Source organism: Protopterus annectens, chromosome 8.part0 (assembly GCF_019279795.1).
Source record: "Protopterus annectens isolate FY-2018-M chromosome 8.part0, PAN1.0, whole genome shotgun sequence".
Classification (NCBI taxonomy): domain Eukaryota; kingdom Metazoa; phylum Chordata; order Ceratodontiformes; family Protopteridae; genus Protopterus; species Protopterus annectens.
Window position 1 is genome coordinate 282338365 of NC_056741.1, and position 16314 is coordinate 282354678.

Sequence of the window (16314 nt, forward strand, 5' to 3'; positions counted from 1 at the left end):
TGACTTCAGGCAGCAAAGTGCAGGTATCCTGCCCAGCAATGCAGTCACATGCACCTATTGTAATTGCTACACAGGCACAGAGATGATCTCATACAAGGGTACCACAGCAAAGGGCCAGATGATTTCAGTTTAGAAACTGGAAAGAGATAGGGAACCAGAGCAGTGAGAAATTGGAAGCAAGGACAGTGAGAAATGGGAAAGAGCAAGCAGAGTTACATACAGAAGGAAAACAAGAACGAAAGCCTGGTGTGGGGAAGAACCCTGCCAGAGTCTGAGTCTGCTAAAGCCATATCCACGTATAGGTCAACTCTGGGGGAAAATGTTAGCCAGGGCACATGGCCACATATTGCAGACACTAAGTACACTCATTGACGAGTGCAATACCCATCAATAACATCAGGTAGTAAATGGCATGATGCATATGATCAGTAGTGTGATGCAACATGCGTCAATAGCACCGTCAGGCTTCATAGATGTGTATGTCTGAAGTTACCCAAGGTCTTTGAATGGGCACAGTGGTCACAGTGGGGTAGAATAATTTTCACAATGAGAGTGAGATTTAAAGTAAAATCAGTGTGGCCAGGCTCTAGAGGAGCACATACACTATATAACATCAAAGTCCATGCTTGGATAGAATGGACACCGTAGTGCAGAGAAGGGCTGATAATATATCATGTAACTGATGTGACTCAAAAACAACCACTCTAAACCACCCCTATTTCCATAAGAAGTTCACCGATCCTGCTAGAGTGTGGTAAAAATTGCAGTTGCAATTTTGCAAGAAACCAATGAGAAATGTAGAGAATCAGAGAAGATTAGATATTAAAGTGTAATGCCATACAAGAAAACTGATAACACCCAAGACAAATGTTACTAGAACTGAGAAATGCAGTCACCAATCAAAGGAGCATGACAGCAACAGATGCTTTTACACAGCTGTGGACATTTTTAGATCGCAGTGTACTTGGTAGAACAAGGGCAGCCACGGTGGTGCAGTGGTTAATGTTGCCACCTCACAGCAAGAGGTTCTCCAGTTCGATTCTCAGCTGGGGTGCCTTCTGTGCGGAGTCTGCATGTCCTCCCTGTGGTTGCATGGGTTTCCTCCGGGTGCTCCAGTTTCCTCCCAAATACATGCAGTAGGTGGATTGGACAGTCTAAATTGGCCCTAGGTGTGAGTGTGTGTGTGCCTTCTGTGGAAGGTTGGGTGCCAGGCTGGCAACTCTACACTGTAAAACTCCACTGCCAATCATAAGCGGACAGATGATCCACTGTGGTGACCCCTAACCGGGAAAAGCCAGAAGAAGTGTACTTGGTAGAACAGAAGGCTGATGGAGCACAGGGGATATTTGGGAGAGGATGCATTCCTTTTAGAGGGTGCTCAAGGCACAAGGATATATCAGTACAGACTGCTGTCCAGTTGAGGGGGCCCTAAATAACATTGTACAGAGACAGGGGGAAGGTAAGAGAGATTGCAGTCCTGTTGGGGGGGGGGTCCATCTGGCAAGCACAGAGAAATGACAGGAGAAGTTGCAGTCCTGGCTGGGGGGGGAGGGGTCAGCATGGGAAGAAAAAAAGAACTGATAAAGCAAGTTGCAATCTTCTTAGAGGAGCTCAACCTGATAGGGCACAGGGGACATAGTCAGGTGCAGTCAGTATCCTGATGTGTAGGTGGTGTCATACTCTGCCATATGTACAGTGACAGCATGACATATGCTATAGAGTATGATGGGACTCCATTACAATTAAGCATTGATGTACAATGGACAGCAAGCACTCCTAGGATGCCCACAGCTTTCACACTATTGCACAGTGTTAGAATGATTGTTCTATAGCAGTGCACAGAGTGGTAGACACAATAAGGGTGCACGGGATAGTATTGAGACATCTACTAGCTGGCATAGACTGTCATGCATATAAAGACTTATTCACCTGTATAAGCTACAGGTGTACATGTACTAGCATGGGACAGAAAGAATGGCAATGGCTGGAAAGGTTCATCACTTAAGGTGATCCATCACTGGAGGTACTAAAACAGGCCCTACTCTCACAGGGCATAGATATCCTTGACAGTGGTAAAGCTGACAGGGCCTTCATAGTTCAAGTATATATTTGGTGATACATATCTGCAGCCTTGTGGTGTTATGCACCATCTTTGCCATGGACTGAGATCTATGGAGGAGGGACATCAGCCATAGTTTAGAAGTGTATACAACATCACTTGCAACACACAACAGTGGACACCATTAAGAGTGGTCTGCTACTTGTGCTCATTGGACCATAATTTCCAGGAATCAATGAATAGCAGAATGGGCACTCATCAGCTATATGACCCTATGGACAGTCATCCTGCATGAAACATGCTATGGCTTACGCCACACATGTGCCAGATGTGAGAACTATGGGAACTGCCTGTATAGTGCAAAGACATGTTGTATTATAATGTCCTGTGCAGAGCATACTACCTGACAGTTGATGGAGTGGATGCCCTTCTGGTTGATATACAAGACATCATGTTAAGCTGGTGAGGCCTTGAGAGCAGTGTGAGTGCAGTTAATGGCCAGTAGAACCTCAGGACAATGGACAATGCAGTAGAATGCCCACACAGTGGTGTTTCCCTGCTCTGATGTCTGTGGGAACCATATATGCTTCTTTACATGCTGCTGTATCATGTCCAGGAACTAGTTTAGGATCTCTGAGGCTGAAAGTTGTGAAGCTTCTAATGTGTCCCTTGCTGGAAGCTGAAAAGTCTCCAATGCAAGGATGGCTAGTGCATGCATATTCCTCGATTCCTTGTGAGGACAGTACAAGTGCATTAGCTACTGTATGATGTCTTTGCCCACACTACAGTAGTCAACTGTTTAGCTCGTGGAGGTGATGGTTTGTCAGCCACTGGTTGACTCTTCTGTGATGCAGGGGATGGTGATAAGCAACATCATAAGCACTGGCCTCTGAGGCAGCCACTAACATATGATAAGTAGGTGCAGCAGATGCTGCCCCTGGCATCTTAGCATGAGTGACATACGTGTACATTGAAAAAAAAAAAAGGAAGAAAATTGATCGCATTCAGATAAGAAAGTTTATTGACATTGATTAACATGTCATAATAATTAGTCATGTGATGCATACTGTGCTCTATTCATCCTACTATGGTCGTGCTACCTGTGCCTCTAAATCATGCCTCCCCCCCCCCCCCGTGTGCCACCACTCTCTTTTATGTTGTTTTTTTAACAAATCATGCTTTTTATTTCAGTACCTCCACAAAAGAATGTCAAGCTTCTGCTGTGAAAAAAAAGTGAAAATGAGTTTTATCTAAATAGAATGATTTTGTCTAAACATGTCCGAAATACTTAATAATCCAAAAGGAGGACAACAGAATGAGTTTTTGTATTTCAAATTCCCATATTCAGACTTTAAAGTCATAGAATGAAGAAGGTTTACTGGAGGATAATATCTGTCATTTTTAAAAGAAATGGTACAGCTCTGTTACAGGATTCAGGATTGTACTTCTAAATTTTTACCTGTATTTAACACATAGTCAAAAATTAAAATTGCAGTGTCAAAATGCATCAATGTTTTGGATAATTTAAAACAGCTAGTCATGTGTTTTTATGTTCTCTCTTTTTATAAAATTGAATGAAACATCATTTGGTAAAAGTGTTGCATCACAGATTTTATAATTTCCCTGAAATATGGTGACCCTAAAATTGGTTATAATTAAGTGTGAGGTAGAACAGGGGTCTGGAGTTTTGTCATTAATGTAAAATAGTTTACTTACTGATTTTTGTTCTTGATCACATGCCATTTTGTCTAGTTTCAGTTGAGGAATTATCAAAAAAAAGGACCCACAGCGGTTTAAATTGTCTGCTGTAATACCCAACTTTTCATATCCCCTGGGACTGAGAAATGTTAACACACTGTGCAGTCATGTTCACAGTGGTACTAAGGCATTGATCTATAGTACAGACAGATGTCTTGCGGAGAAGCAGCAAACAAACGTGGCAGATCAGGAGCATGGCTAATGCTAATTAGCAATTTAACAAAAGCATCTGAAGAGTGTGTACAACATTTCAAAGAATAGGTGCAGTGTGCTGATTGAGGAATGAAGCAGGAAAAGTGTATAATGTCTTTTGAAGGTGTATGCCCATTCACTTTCAATGGAATCATCAGAGCTGGTAGCACTGTGTGGGCAAGTACCACAGAGCCGTGTGTGTGTGTGTGTGTGTGTGTGTGTGTGTGTGTGTGTGTGTGTGTGTGTGTGTGTGTGTGTGTGTGTGTATGTGTGTCTGTGCGTGTAAGCATGTGTGCGTGTGTGTGTGTGTGTGTGTGTGTGTGTGTGTGTGTGTGTGTGTGTGTGTGTGTGTGTGTGTGTGTGTGTGTGTGTGTGTGTGTGTTAAGGTCATTAGTTTTTGTAGGGTGGAACAGAATAAGTTTTTTGGGTGCCCCCATATAGATTTATATATAAATAAAACCAAAGGGTAAAAAGGTCACACAGACAAACCATTCAATAAAAACTGCAGGAAAACACAGCAAAGCTAGAATTTTCACTGTGTGATGCTTTAAACTTACTGTAATGGATTTCCATGGATTATATGCAAATGATCCCTTAAATACGTCAAGTGTTTCAACTACATGACTTCTAAATACCCATGACTTTTTTTTTAACTTTTTTTTACTTTTTAAGTCTTTATGGTTATGTTCAAACCAATAAAGCCAAACTCCACTAGGTATGGACATGCATGTTTCAGTCTTTTTATTGACCTCATCAGCACAGCATAAGTGGATAGTTTGGCTATGCTTCAGAAACACAAGGTCTTTAAACCTAGCTGATGCCCATAAACGTTAATGTGCCTGCAAAATATCCCAACTGACATCAAAAGCAAAGGGTAAAAAGGTCACACAGACAAATCATTCAGTAAAACTTGCAAGAAAAAAATAGACCCTGTGTTACTGGTGTCTATATTACATGATCAAATGCTTAGGTGATTGAACACCTAAACATCAAACTTGTAATATTGAACCCAAAAATGATGAACGGTGCAGGAAAACACGTCCATCGGCCACGGAAAATAAATAACTTTACACCCAAACTAAGTGGGCTGTGCTCCCCCCCAACTAAATATACCAACTCTGAGATCAGTGTACAGTAGACAAAACGGCAAAATCTGGCAAACGGCCAAGGGAAATCTTTCCCTGTGTTAAATCAGCAATTCGCTGTTTTTTGCTTTTGATATTACAGGTTGGATGTTTAGGTGTTCAGTCACCTAAGCATTCAATCTTGTAATATAGACCCTGTTACTGTAGCCTCTCTGCTTTGAGAACACCTCCTGATTATAACTCTAAGCAAAGGAATCTAGTTGTTGAGTATTTTTATGACAGATAAGGGAATCTCTTGCTGTGGCTTTCCCAACCCCCTCTCCTTTTTTTTGTTGTGGTTTTAAATGACCAGTGTCTCTATTTCCACCTCTGTGATAATCTCACTACCAAAGCTCCAACCCCCCCCTTCACTGCTATTGTCAGTTGTATAAGCTATTTAAATACTTCTTCCCTCTAATTGTTTTCTATAGTTACAAATAGTGAGTGCTCACCCATTCAACCAGTATAGCTCGTAGGAAACCTGTTTGGCATTGCTGTAGTGCCTTATTTTACCTTGCTGATGGTTTACCTTGCATTAAATCACCATATTAGCAGTAAACTGTGGTGGTGGTGCTGCGGTAGCATTGTCTCCTCACAGTAAGACATTGTCCTGTTCGATTCTCAGCTAGAGCATCTTCTGTGTGGAGACATGCATGAATGGGCGTACCTTCGTTGAAGGTTGTGTATCAGGGCCGGCAACTCGGAATGTAAAAATCTACTGCCAATCATTAGAGGACCGGAGTTCCGCTGTGGCGACCCCTAACCGGGAAAAAACGAAAGACACAACATTAGCGGTAACTAGCTAGCTGTTTAAATTATTGGGATAGCATTGCACTTAATACACTTTTACTGCTTTTTTACATTAATAGGACTGAGTTTACTCACCTACTGGCAGTAGGTAGTAGCCTAGTCTATCCAAGTTGGGAAACACACAGGAAGGATAACCTTTCCTGTGAATCCAGTGTTTTTATTCCATCCAGAGCCATCCATGCTGAGATGAGGAATTTTACTGTACTTGCGCACTTGCACTTACTACAGTAATTTAAAGCATTGTTACTGTTCTGTGGTATTTTCAAAGCATTTAAGCAAATGTTTACCTGAAAAATCACTCTTCTTGTCTGTTGGCTTACTGATCTGCCTTGGTTTTAAATCACTTTGTAGGAGCATGAGCCAGAGTCTTACTTGTTTGGTGTTTGTCTGCATTTGAGAGTTACTTTTGCTGTGCTTTTACATTAAGAATTTCCAGGGTCATTAATATTGTGGCTGAAGGTGTTTGCCAGTCTTTTCTGAGTTAGGAAGCAGTCCATTGAGTTCAAAGTGTAGTCATTTATTGGCCAGAAGGCGTAGGAGTCAGTTTTTAGCTTTTTTTTTACTGTGGCTATAAAGTAGGTGTGTTTGCTTGGCTCTGTGCTTATTCTCACAAAGCTCAGCAATGCTTGGTGACCTCACCTGTGATTCCAAGGTGCTTTTACTGCATCCAGAGCTATTCAAGCTGATATAAGACATTTTTCCACTTGCTAATTTAAAGGATCACTGCTGTTTTGCAGTATTTTCAAATCATTTAAGCAACTGCTTTCCTGAAAAATCGGTCTTCTTGTTGGTTTATTAACTGATCTGCCATGATTTACATAACTTTGCAGAAGGGCGATCTAGCCAGGGACTTAGTTATTTGGTGAGCAACCACCAATGAACTGAGATTAAATAGCAGAAAACGCATAAAAGATGGACCAGTTTCCACTATTTACTCTATTTAAATAAAGTATACAGTGGAAGCTGGTCCATCTTTTTTATGGTTTCTGCGTAGCTCTTTGATGTTTGGCTGCACTTGAGAGTTACTTTTGATGTGCTTTTTCATTAAGAATTTCCAGGGTCATCCATTTTGGGGCAGAAGGTGTTTGATTGTTTTTTTTTTCTGAGTTGGGAAGCACTTCAAGGATCTCAAAGTATAGTTAATTATCAACCATAGGGCATATGAGTTAATCTTCAGATTTTTCTTCTGTGACTATAAAGTAGGCTCATTTACATCAGGACTTTTAACCTGTAACACAGTAAGGCTTTGAGATGAGCTAAAAATAGGGCAGCTAGTTAGCACGTTGGACAGCACTAAGAACAGATCATAGCATTACCTAACAGCTAGCCTTAATTCCATATGCCACATAGGTGACACCTGTAAAACCAAGTTCCTAAACCATAATAGACCAAGCCTAATACAGGTCATGACAATATGAATATGCATTTTCCTAATGTCTCTGTGGTCAGTTTGGTAAATATGGGCATATCTAGCACTTGTCTCATGTACTCTCACAACCTTTTAATCCTTAAAGAAAATAGCACAGCATGTGAGAGATGTACATAAATAATTCCTTGGAGGTTAAAATCTTGCCTACTAGCAAGGTTGTCAAGAGCACAATCTCCTTCCCACATACATACTGCTCAGCACACACATAGACCTTTTTACACTGAGGCACTTAAAAGAAAACTACCCAATCCTCAAAGACCTCCTAAGCCATCAAACGGCAATACCAATCATCAGTAGTCACTAAAGCTCATATGAAAAACGACACTTAACACCACACACAAGACTACACATAATGGTCCTCAAAGAACAAAGTCCATAAGGCAAGCAAACACTTTACTTAATACTCTTGTCATGGGGATTCTATTGTATGACACACAGATACTCCCTCTCACCAGACTGGACAAGGAGAAGATAAATGCTTAAGGTAATACCTCCATCAAAATAAAAATCAACCTGGAAATAAAAGCAAATAAAATTAAAAATAAAAAATCTAGAGCTAGGATCCATAATAGGACACAAGCACTCACATCACCTCACCACATGTACCAATATGATTCTCTCATAGTCCATGCGGGTATAAATGACCTGAGATGTACCTCATTGGACTATATGATAAGAGACATTATGGATCTCTCTGAATATGTGTCACAGACAGGTACGTGACATGCATTGAGCAGCATTCCACCCTCACCTATGACGATGCCACAGTATGAATGGAAAATTATTGATTTTAACAATTGGCTTATTTTCTGGTGTCACTCCAGGGGGGTCCAGTATCTGCCAGCATGGGAGGACATGGTTAACAGTTACATTACCTTGCCAAGGATGGTCTGCATCTGTCCCCCCAGGGCTTTTGCATATTGGTAAAAACTTTATCCACCCCCTTATAGCATTTTTTAGGCAACGTCAAAATGACAAAATCAACAACATAGCAAAAAAAAAAAAAAAAATCAAAGCAACCTTAAGGTGCTGCTGCTCAGTGCTTTGAGCCTAACAAGAACCTCCACACCCTACAAGTTTTCCTCACTCTGGGGAATGTAGGCATCTGTGCTGTTACTGAGACTTTGTTTAAAGCAGCAGAAAGTACTCTGGCAGTACAAGTTTACAGTGACTTGTACACATTTAGGCCAACAACAACATAGACAGAGGCTAAAGGTAGAGATGTCTTGATTTATATTAGCAACAAATACATCTCTAGGTTAGTTAAACAAGTGATGCCTAGAGTTCATCTATGTCCAGCTATCCATAGATACATTTCTGTGCCATATCCTGGCCAGCTACAGGTCACCCTCTTTGGCCAGCAAAGCTTACAACTTGTACTTGGACCTACTGGAGGTGCTCAACATCCAACCAAACACCTTATTCATGGGAGACTTTAACTGCCTATCTATAGACTGGGAAATGTATACTGCCTCTAACTCACAGCCACAATGTTTCCTGGACTTTGTCAAGTCAAACATCCTGGACCAGATAGTGCACACTCCAACCAAGGGCTCAAGCATGTTAGTCCTGGTACTCACCAGCTTGGGAGAGCATTGACCCTTCCCCTCCTTTGTCACATCCTCATTGGTGAGGTCAGATCACAAAGCTGTCTCCCTCAAAACTAAAATCAATCTGGAAATAAAATAAAATAAAAACAAAAATAAAAATCTGTGTGAAGCTGAGTTTGTCTCTTACCCAGTTTAAGCACACCATAGACCAGTGGATGGAAATTTACACCGGGACTGGGGCCCATGTCCTTTATGGACAGAGGTAACCTATAAATGCCTGGCTTTCAAAGTCCTATTCTGATAGACAGCATCATTATTCTTTTTGAAAACCTTAGCTAGGCTTAGAAGACCGCTCTCCCCCACAGGTTGTTAACCTAATAACAATCTATGACTCTATGAAAACCTAACTAAACCAGTAAGTGTTAGGGACTATTCTAAAGCTAACTACATCCTGTTAAATGACAGTTTGTCAAAATTTAAGGCTCTTGCAAACCCCTAGGACACAGCTTCCTATGTAGAATTGTGCAGAGAAACTTTGTACAAGCATGTAAATGGCTGCATTGAAGCAAACCCAGATTTAACACCAAAAAAAAAAAAAAAAAAAACAAGGGAAAGAGAATCTCTCACAGAAACAAGAGCCCTTTGATTCAACTAAACAAGAAATTAAGATGTCTTATAAGGTCCAAAAAGGCTAATTATGAGATCAGAATAGCCTCTCAGGCTTGGGACAATCACAAGGCCTTCTTCAGCTATGTCAGGACCCTTAAAGGTAGCACACAGCAGTGTGCAGAACTGGTAGTAAATGGCACAACCTTCAGTGACCAGAGTGACCTAGCATAATCTTTTAGCTGATAAATTTAGCTCTAACTTCACCCCCCCACTACTCCTGTGAAATCTCTTTTAGCATATCTCCCCAGCTGTCAACAGGAAGCAGGTCCTGGCGGCACTCCCTATGACCCAAAACATTGTTTCAGTGAGCCCCGACAATATCCCTGTTTGCCTCCTAAATAGCCTCAAAAATTACCTAGCAGGACCACTAGAGGCGCTGTTCAACTACAGCCTCAAAATTGGGTATATATTGGGTATATATTGTGTGAATGAAGGACCACAATGGTCATCCCTCTGCACAAGTGTGGACCATCAACCTATCCTGGGAACTACAGCTCCATCAGTCTGACAAGTCTAATATGCAAAGTCATGGAACAAATTATCATGGCAATGATCAACAAGGACGTTAGCAACCTATAGACACTGAACCCATTCCAGTTTGGCTTTGTCAAGTGAATATCTTGTCTACTTAACCTGGTAGACTTCTTTGAGAGGGTTACAAATGCTATGGATGAGAGAAAAATGGTACACACTATCTTCCTTGGCCTGACTAAGATGTTCAGTACAATACCCGACTCAGGCATTGTTGAAAAACTCTTGAAACTAGGCATAATTCCCTGCATAACTCTCTGGATTGCTGGCTGGCTCCAGGTAGAACCCAAGAAGTCAGGATTGGTGAGACCACTACCACCAGGAGACCAGTCACCCTAGAACTGTGTGGTGGATCTGTTTCTGTTTGGCATCTACTTCTCAGAAGTCAAGGAGAATGTCAAAGGCCTCTGGCAAACCAGGTTCGCAGATGACTGTGGGAACTATCATAGATTCCCCCATGATACAAACATCCTACAAGAGGGTCTGAAATAAACAAATAATCGATGCCAGTGCCACAAATTGTAACTCAATGTGAAGAAATGCATTATATCACCCTTTGGGAAGACATCCACCCAAGTTAATTATTCCATTGATAAAACACTCTTAAGACTGACCCAGCAGTTAGGGATTCGGGCGCATATGTTGATAGTAATTTGGCCTTCAACCAATATATAGCCAAGATAGCATGAAAATCATTCTGTGTCACCCAACTGATAAGCAAGGGTATGGCATCCAGGTCTAAGGAAGTTATAGTACCACTCTACTCAGCCTTTATCAGACCCATCACTGAATGCAGTGCTCCCATCTGGCATGTACCTAACCAGGCACCTGCAACAGTTGGAACACCCTCAAAGGTTTCTCACCAGGATATCTGAGGGTATGAATACCCTGCCCTACACAGATCACATTAAGGCTGTATCTCTTTACTCAGTCTCTTACAGGTTACTATCAGGTATCTTTGCCTGGCACTGAAGAGATCCTCAGACCCAGGTCTGATGGATCTCTTGCACATCAACAAAGCAAACAGCACCAGGAACAGTAGATCCAAGGATCTGAACTTTGCCTGCAACATACATAAAACATGCTGCAGAGAATGATATGTCTTCAAAAGATCTTCTCACTATGGAAAAGGCTCCATATGTACGTAAAGCAGAGTTTATTCCTGACCCTTTTCAAGCAAAACTTTCATCATTGGATGGGAAATCATAAATTGCCTCCCAGTCTGACCTTCATATCTCTGATGAACAGAGGCTGACAGTAAGGTAACTAATCCCAAACTAAAATGCCCCCCACACACATAACCCTTGGCTATTTCCTTACTAACATCCCCCACCATATAGGTGTCCAATGTACTCAAGTTGCACAGGTAGGCTTATAAAGACCCTGATGATCAATAGCCTAGTACAAACTTATGAACATTTGTGTGTGTGTGTGTGTGTGTGTGTGTGTGTGTGTGTGTGTGTGTGTGTGTGTGTGTATGTGTGCAACTGTGTTGCTTCAGATGGTACGGTATACACTAGATAGGATAGACATAACTGCCCAAGTGTTTGATTCAGAGATGTAATGAGCATCTAATGAGATGTTGCTCATAGCATGCTTATCAAGTCTGTGAATCACAGAATATTTCTTTTAAGCTACTGGGCACTACTGTATTTTTCAGATAGCACTTTTAAACATATTTTTGTGAATTCTGGCCATCATTTTTACTGCTGAAGTTTAGGACTATGCCCTGCTAGTTTCAGAGAATGTAACAGTCCTGGGTTTGATTTCCATAGCTTCAATTTGCCTTTATTGTGACCCTTATCAGGAACTTAATGAGATATTGCTTCTGGGTCACTCCCTGGAAAGGGACAATGTGTCCAGTGAGCTTATATGGTAACTTGTTTTTTTTTTGTTGTTGTTATTATGATTTTTCTGTTAAGAGTAACTAGATGGTAAGACTCACAGTTTGGTACATTTTTTGTACCATTGCATTCCTGACTATGAAACCCTTCTGGCACCCCATTTACTCACTCCTTCCTCTGCAATCTCTAACACCAAATATGCAACACCTACATGGAGGACACTTGTTTATGCCCAGGCAAAAAGTGATAATTTGGAATTTTTTTATGCTGTACCTCCATCTGGTGTCTGACAATCAAGTTACGATACCTGTCTACCATGGTCTAATGCAGGTCCCTGCTTCTATACACATGCACCATAACTAGAGTAATGTGCATTTTTTCATAGGCATAGGGCTTTCCTGCTCATTGTTTATGAATGAGTCTGGGCTCCTGTCCATTTGTTAGGTGTTGCTTGTTCCTATAGCTCCAGACCTGCTGCTTGAATCCAGGTCACAGAGGCTGCAGTTATGACTTCATTCTTCTTTGCCAATGAGTCAACAGCATACTTGGGTTTGGTAGTTTAGTATAGTAAATATAAAGATAACATGATTCAAAATGCAGGTTTTTATTTGCCTTTTTTCTATATTGTCTTTCATTATGTCTGCTGTCATTTGTGACCACACCTTTTTTCTCTTACAGTAGAAATGAAAAGGGACCTCAACTTCCCCATCCTAAATCAGATCTGTTTCAATCTAAGTAATGCAGTGAAGTTCACAAGTACATGGTTTTGTATCTTGAACCTTAATATTCATTATCTGAGTTTGTTTTCTTGTTCCATTTGTAGGCCATAGAATTGATATGTCAAAGGAGGGACATCCTTATTGTCTCATATTTGCCCAGTATTTTTTTTTCTGATTCATTATTAATCTTCCTCATTTTCTCTTGGAAGTAGCCAGAACTTGAATGGCATTCTTCCTCTCTCTAGTGATGTATTTTTCTTTCTTTGTGCCCCTCTATTTTATATATTTTCATGCATTTGCATGACAGAAGATTGATTGTAAACTGGGACACCAGAGCAGAAAAAGCAAGGCTTAACAGGGTCCATCAGCTTGGCGTTGTATGTAATCGACCCTGTATATATTACTTTCTGATTAGCAGTTGGCTCCATTTTTTATGAATGACATATAGCGACTCCTACATGGATAATGGATTGTGTCTTCCTGTTTTTTTTCCAGATGTACAATGTTTTAGCGAATCTTAGCAGCATGCCCTCCCTACCACAAGTGGCAGACATGCATTTTAAAATATGACTATGCTAGAAAGACTTCTTAAAGAATATTTCATACAATATAAAAATGTTTCAATTTATGTGAAACACTGTACTTGTTATCTCTGTGGTAAAACATAAGAAAATCTGTTGACATTCACTGTAACTGCAGAGTCCATAGGTATAAGTACTGTGCTGTATAACTTAGCAACGTTTATGTTCTGAGAATACTGACCTCTCATATTTTAATTTTCACTAGATTATTTACCCAGCTCAGCTTTGGAGAATACTACCATGGCAACTGGCTCACCTTCTACAGACAGACATGGAAAGCTCAGTACAGGTGATGGATTACCTGCAAGTGATCTCTATGGAGCTGAAAGAGCAGAGCATATGTCAGTGGCCACCACTTTTTTACCTTCATATCATATCATACCTGGTAAACACCAAAGCATTTTCCTGGAGCCAACACCACTATTCCCAAAAAAGTCCACTGCTGCTGCTGTCCAAAATCTTTCAACCACATCATTTTTGCCCAGACCTTCAGAACATACAGGTGAAATCAGGATGACAGATGCTTCCTTTATTTCTCCAGGATCCATAGTGTCAAAATTTACCAGCAGGATGTCGAGAGTAAGTGATGAGGAAACTCCTTCTGGGGACACACTTTTGGATCAGAGTTCTACATTTGTTTCAGAGGATGTTGAGAAAGAAAATGTAAATGCAACCAGGCATGATTTCAGTGAAATCAGTCTTGTAAGCACAACCCAGTTGTCAGGTGATCATTCTTCTGATGGCAGTACTGAAGCATCAGAAATGCAATATCCTGCTAATATTACTCCACCAGTGACATCAGTCACATCTTCAGGAGATTCAGCTCTGCACTACCCTACTATTCATACAGAATCATCAGGAGCTCCGGAATGGAGTGCATCTGGAGACCACTCTGGATTGCCAGATATGCAGGCTGTGGATTATAGAAAACCTTTCTCAGGATCTGGTATTGTAGATGTCTCAGAAGTTCCTTATCCTACACCTACATCTTCTAAAATCTTAACAAAAGAACAGATAACACAAGGAGCTCATGTATCTGAAGAAAGTGGAGAACCATCTGGACTACATTGGCATGAATCTTCTTCAGGAGGAGTAGTAGTTACAACTGTTGTGTCTCCTAAAGCAAACAGAACCTTAGAAACATTTGAGAGCCCTGTAACTAGTTTTGCAGACATCAGGCAAAATACCAGCGATATGACTTTAGGTGGATTACTTGATGATAAGGTTTCTCTGTCTTCAACTCCTGCTGTAGAGATCTCAGAAATATCCATTCCTGAGCAAAAAGAAATACATTCTAGTATTTCACAAGTTCACATTTCTGAAGTTGGTAGGCAGCCTTCAGGTTTTGGAGAACAAGAGTTAACATCTGAGGAATCAAGTATTAGCCCAGTACCTGAAATCCTCCTAACAAGTCCACTGCCTCCAGCTGAGGTGCCTCATAAAGGGCTTCATGGAGCTTTACGTGAGGACAAAACTGGGGTTACCACCAGTCTTACTTTTGACATAAGCAGCAATGTGATAGCTACAGCTGAACCAATGACAAAAGACAGTAGACATTTTGAAGAAGTCACTGGCCAAGACTTTGAAGGGACACCATCTGCATATGTCACTATGACCACAGAACCTCCATTTGCTGTTCTGCCAACAGAGACGGCAGTACATGGAAAGGGGATGCTGTTAACAGGTAATGGTTACTTCTGTCTTCTTCCTGCCCTTCTGATGGCCGTACTTGTGAACTTCCTTCAACACTGAACTGCTTCTTTTTCTCTTTTTTCTACTCTTCTGTCTCTTTCTGAAGCTATTTCAGAGAAGGAATCTCTGCAACATCTTCATTTACAAAAACTTTTTGACTTTGCATGCATTAACACTATTTTACTTCTATGAAGTAGCTCATTTACTGTTTCCATGAAAAATAATTAAAACTTTTTGTAGACTGAACAGACTTTTTTATCTGTCTCCTCTCAGTTTTTCTCTGTGATACTTTTACTTTTATGCCTTTTGAGTGGGCTATAAAATCCCAGCTTTACATACTGCATAAAATGTAATTTGTGCACATTTCTTAAAATGAGAAATGTTACCAGTCAAACCATCAATGCTGTCACTTTTAAAAATTGAGTCTCGCATTTAAAAAGGGAGTTAGAGCACAAGGTGTTCAGTTATATTAGGTAATTTTAATCACTGTTTACTGTAAATATGGAAATTATGTTTGACAATATTACATTTAGAATTTTGTATTGTTTGTAAAATATGTATTGAGATGTTTTAAATGTTTTAAAATAATATGTGACAGTGATTGTGACTGATTCTAACATTTAGTCTGATTCCTGAAAATGTCATCAGTTTCATCAAACTATGCTTAATTTAAGCAAATGAAAAGAATAAGTAGAAATTACTAAGTTTAAACATTTGCTACTACATCATCACCTAAATAACAGGCTCCATTACTACCCAAGGATGTAGTAGCCCCTGTTCACATGGTGTGTTTGTGCGAGTGTGTGTGCGTGCATGCGCACACGTGTGTGAGTGTACTCATGTTCATATGTGTGACTGCAAAGTGTAGTCAGTTATTTGCATGTAAGAAATTATAACATAAAACAGAAAGCTATATTAAGAAGCATAAATTTTACTGCATTGTTCTTTTGTATAGCAATGGTAAGGCTTCTCAGGCAAACATGTACTGTTACAGTTTCCAGCACTGCGGGAGAAAACTACTTTATTGCTTTCAACAGTTTTGCTGCTGTCATCATCTGAAATATGTTAATCTAACATCAAGAACTCTACTTGATGGATCCTTATTTGAGTTCATGTTCTCTAACAGTCAACATTTAGCAAAAAGCCTGGAAGACTGTGAGTTTACGGACATCTGTACATCTGTTCCAATGCACACAGCAAGGTAACTCATCTGCTGGAAAAGATAATGTGGCCCAGAAACAGCCGCTAGTGTTTTGCTGCTCAAACAGTTTAGATGATTATCTTTGTTGTCATTGGTGAATTCCTGCCTTTGTAGCCATCAGTTTAGAAACCAAGGCTCACATCAGCATTGCTTTT

General features: G+C 40.5%; 1 protein-coding gene across 2 annotated transcripts in view; it reads left to right on the plus strand.

The window, feature by feature from the left end:
• BCAN (brevican) overlaps positions 1-16314 on the plus strand; it is a 923936-nt gene that overhangs the window by 553172 nt on the left and 354450 nt on the right. For both annotated transcript variants that reach the window (XM_044079780.1, XM_044079779.1), the window contains one exon: positions 13472-14950. In XM_044079780.1, the coding sequence (XP_043935715.1) occupies positions 13472-14950 (1479 nt within the window). The remainder of the gene's footprint in view (positions 1-13471; positions 14951-16314) is intronic.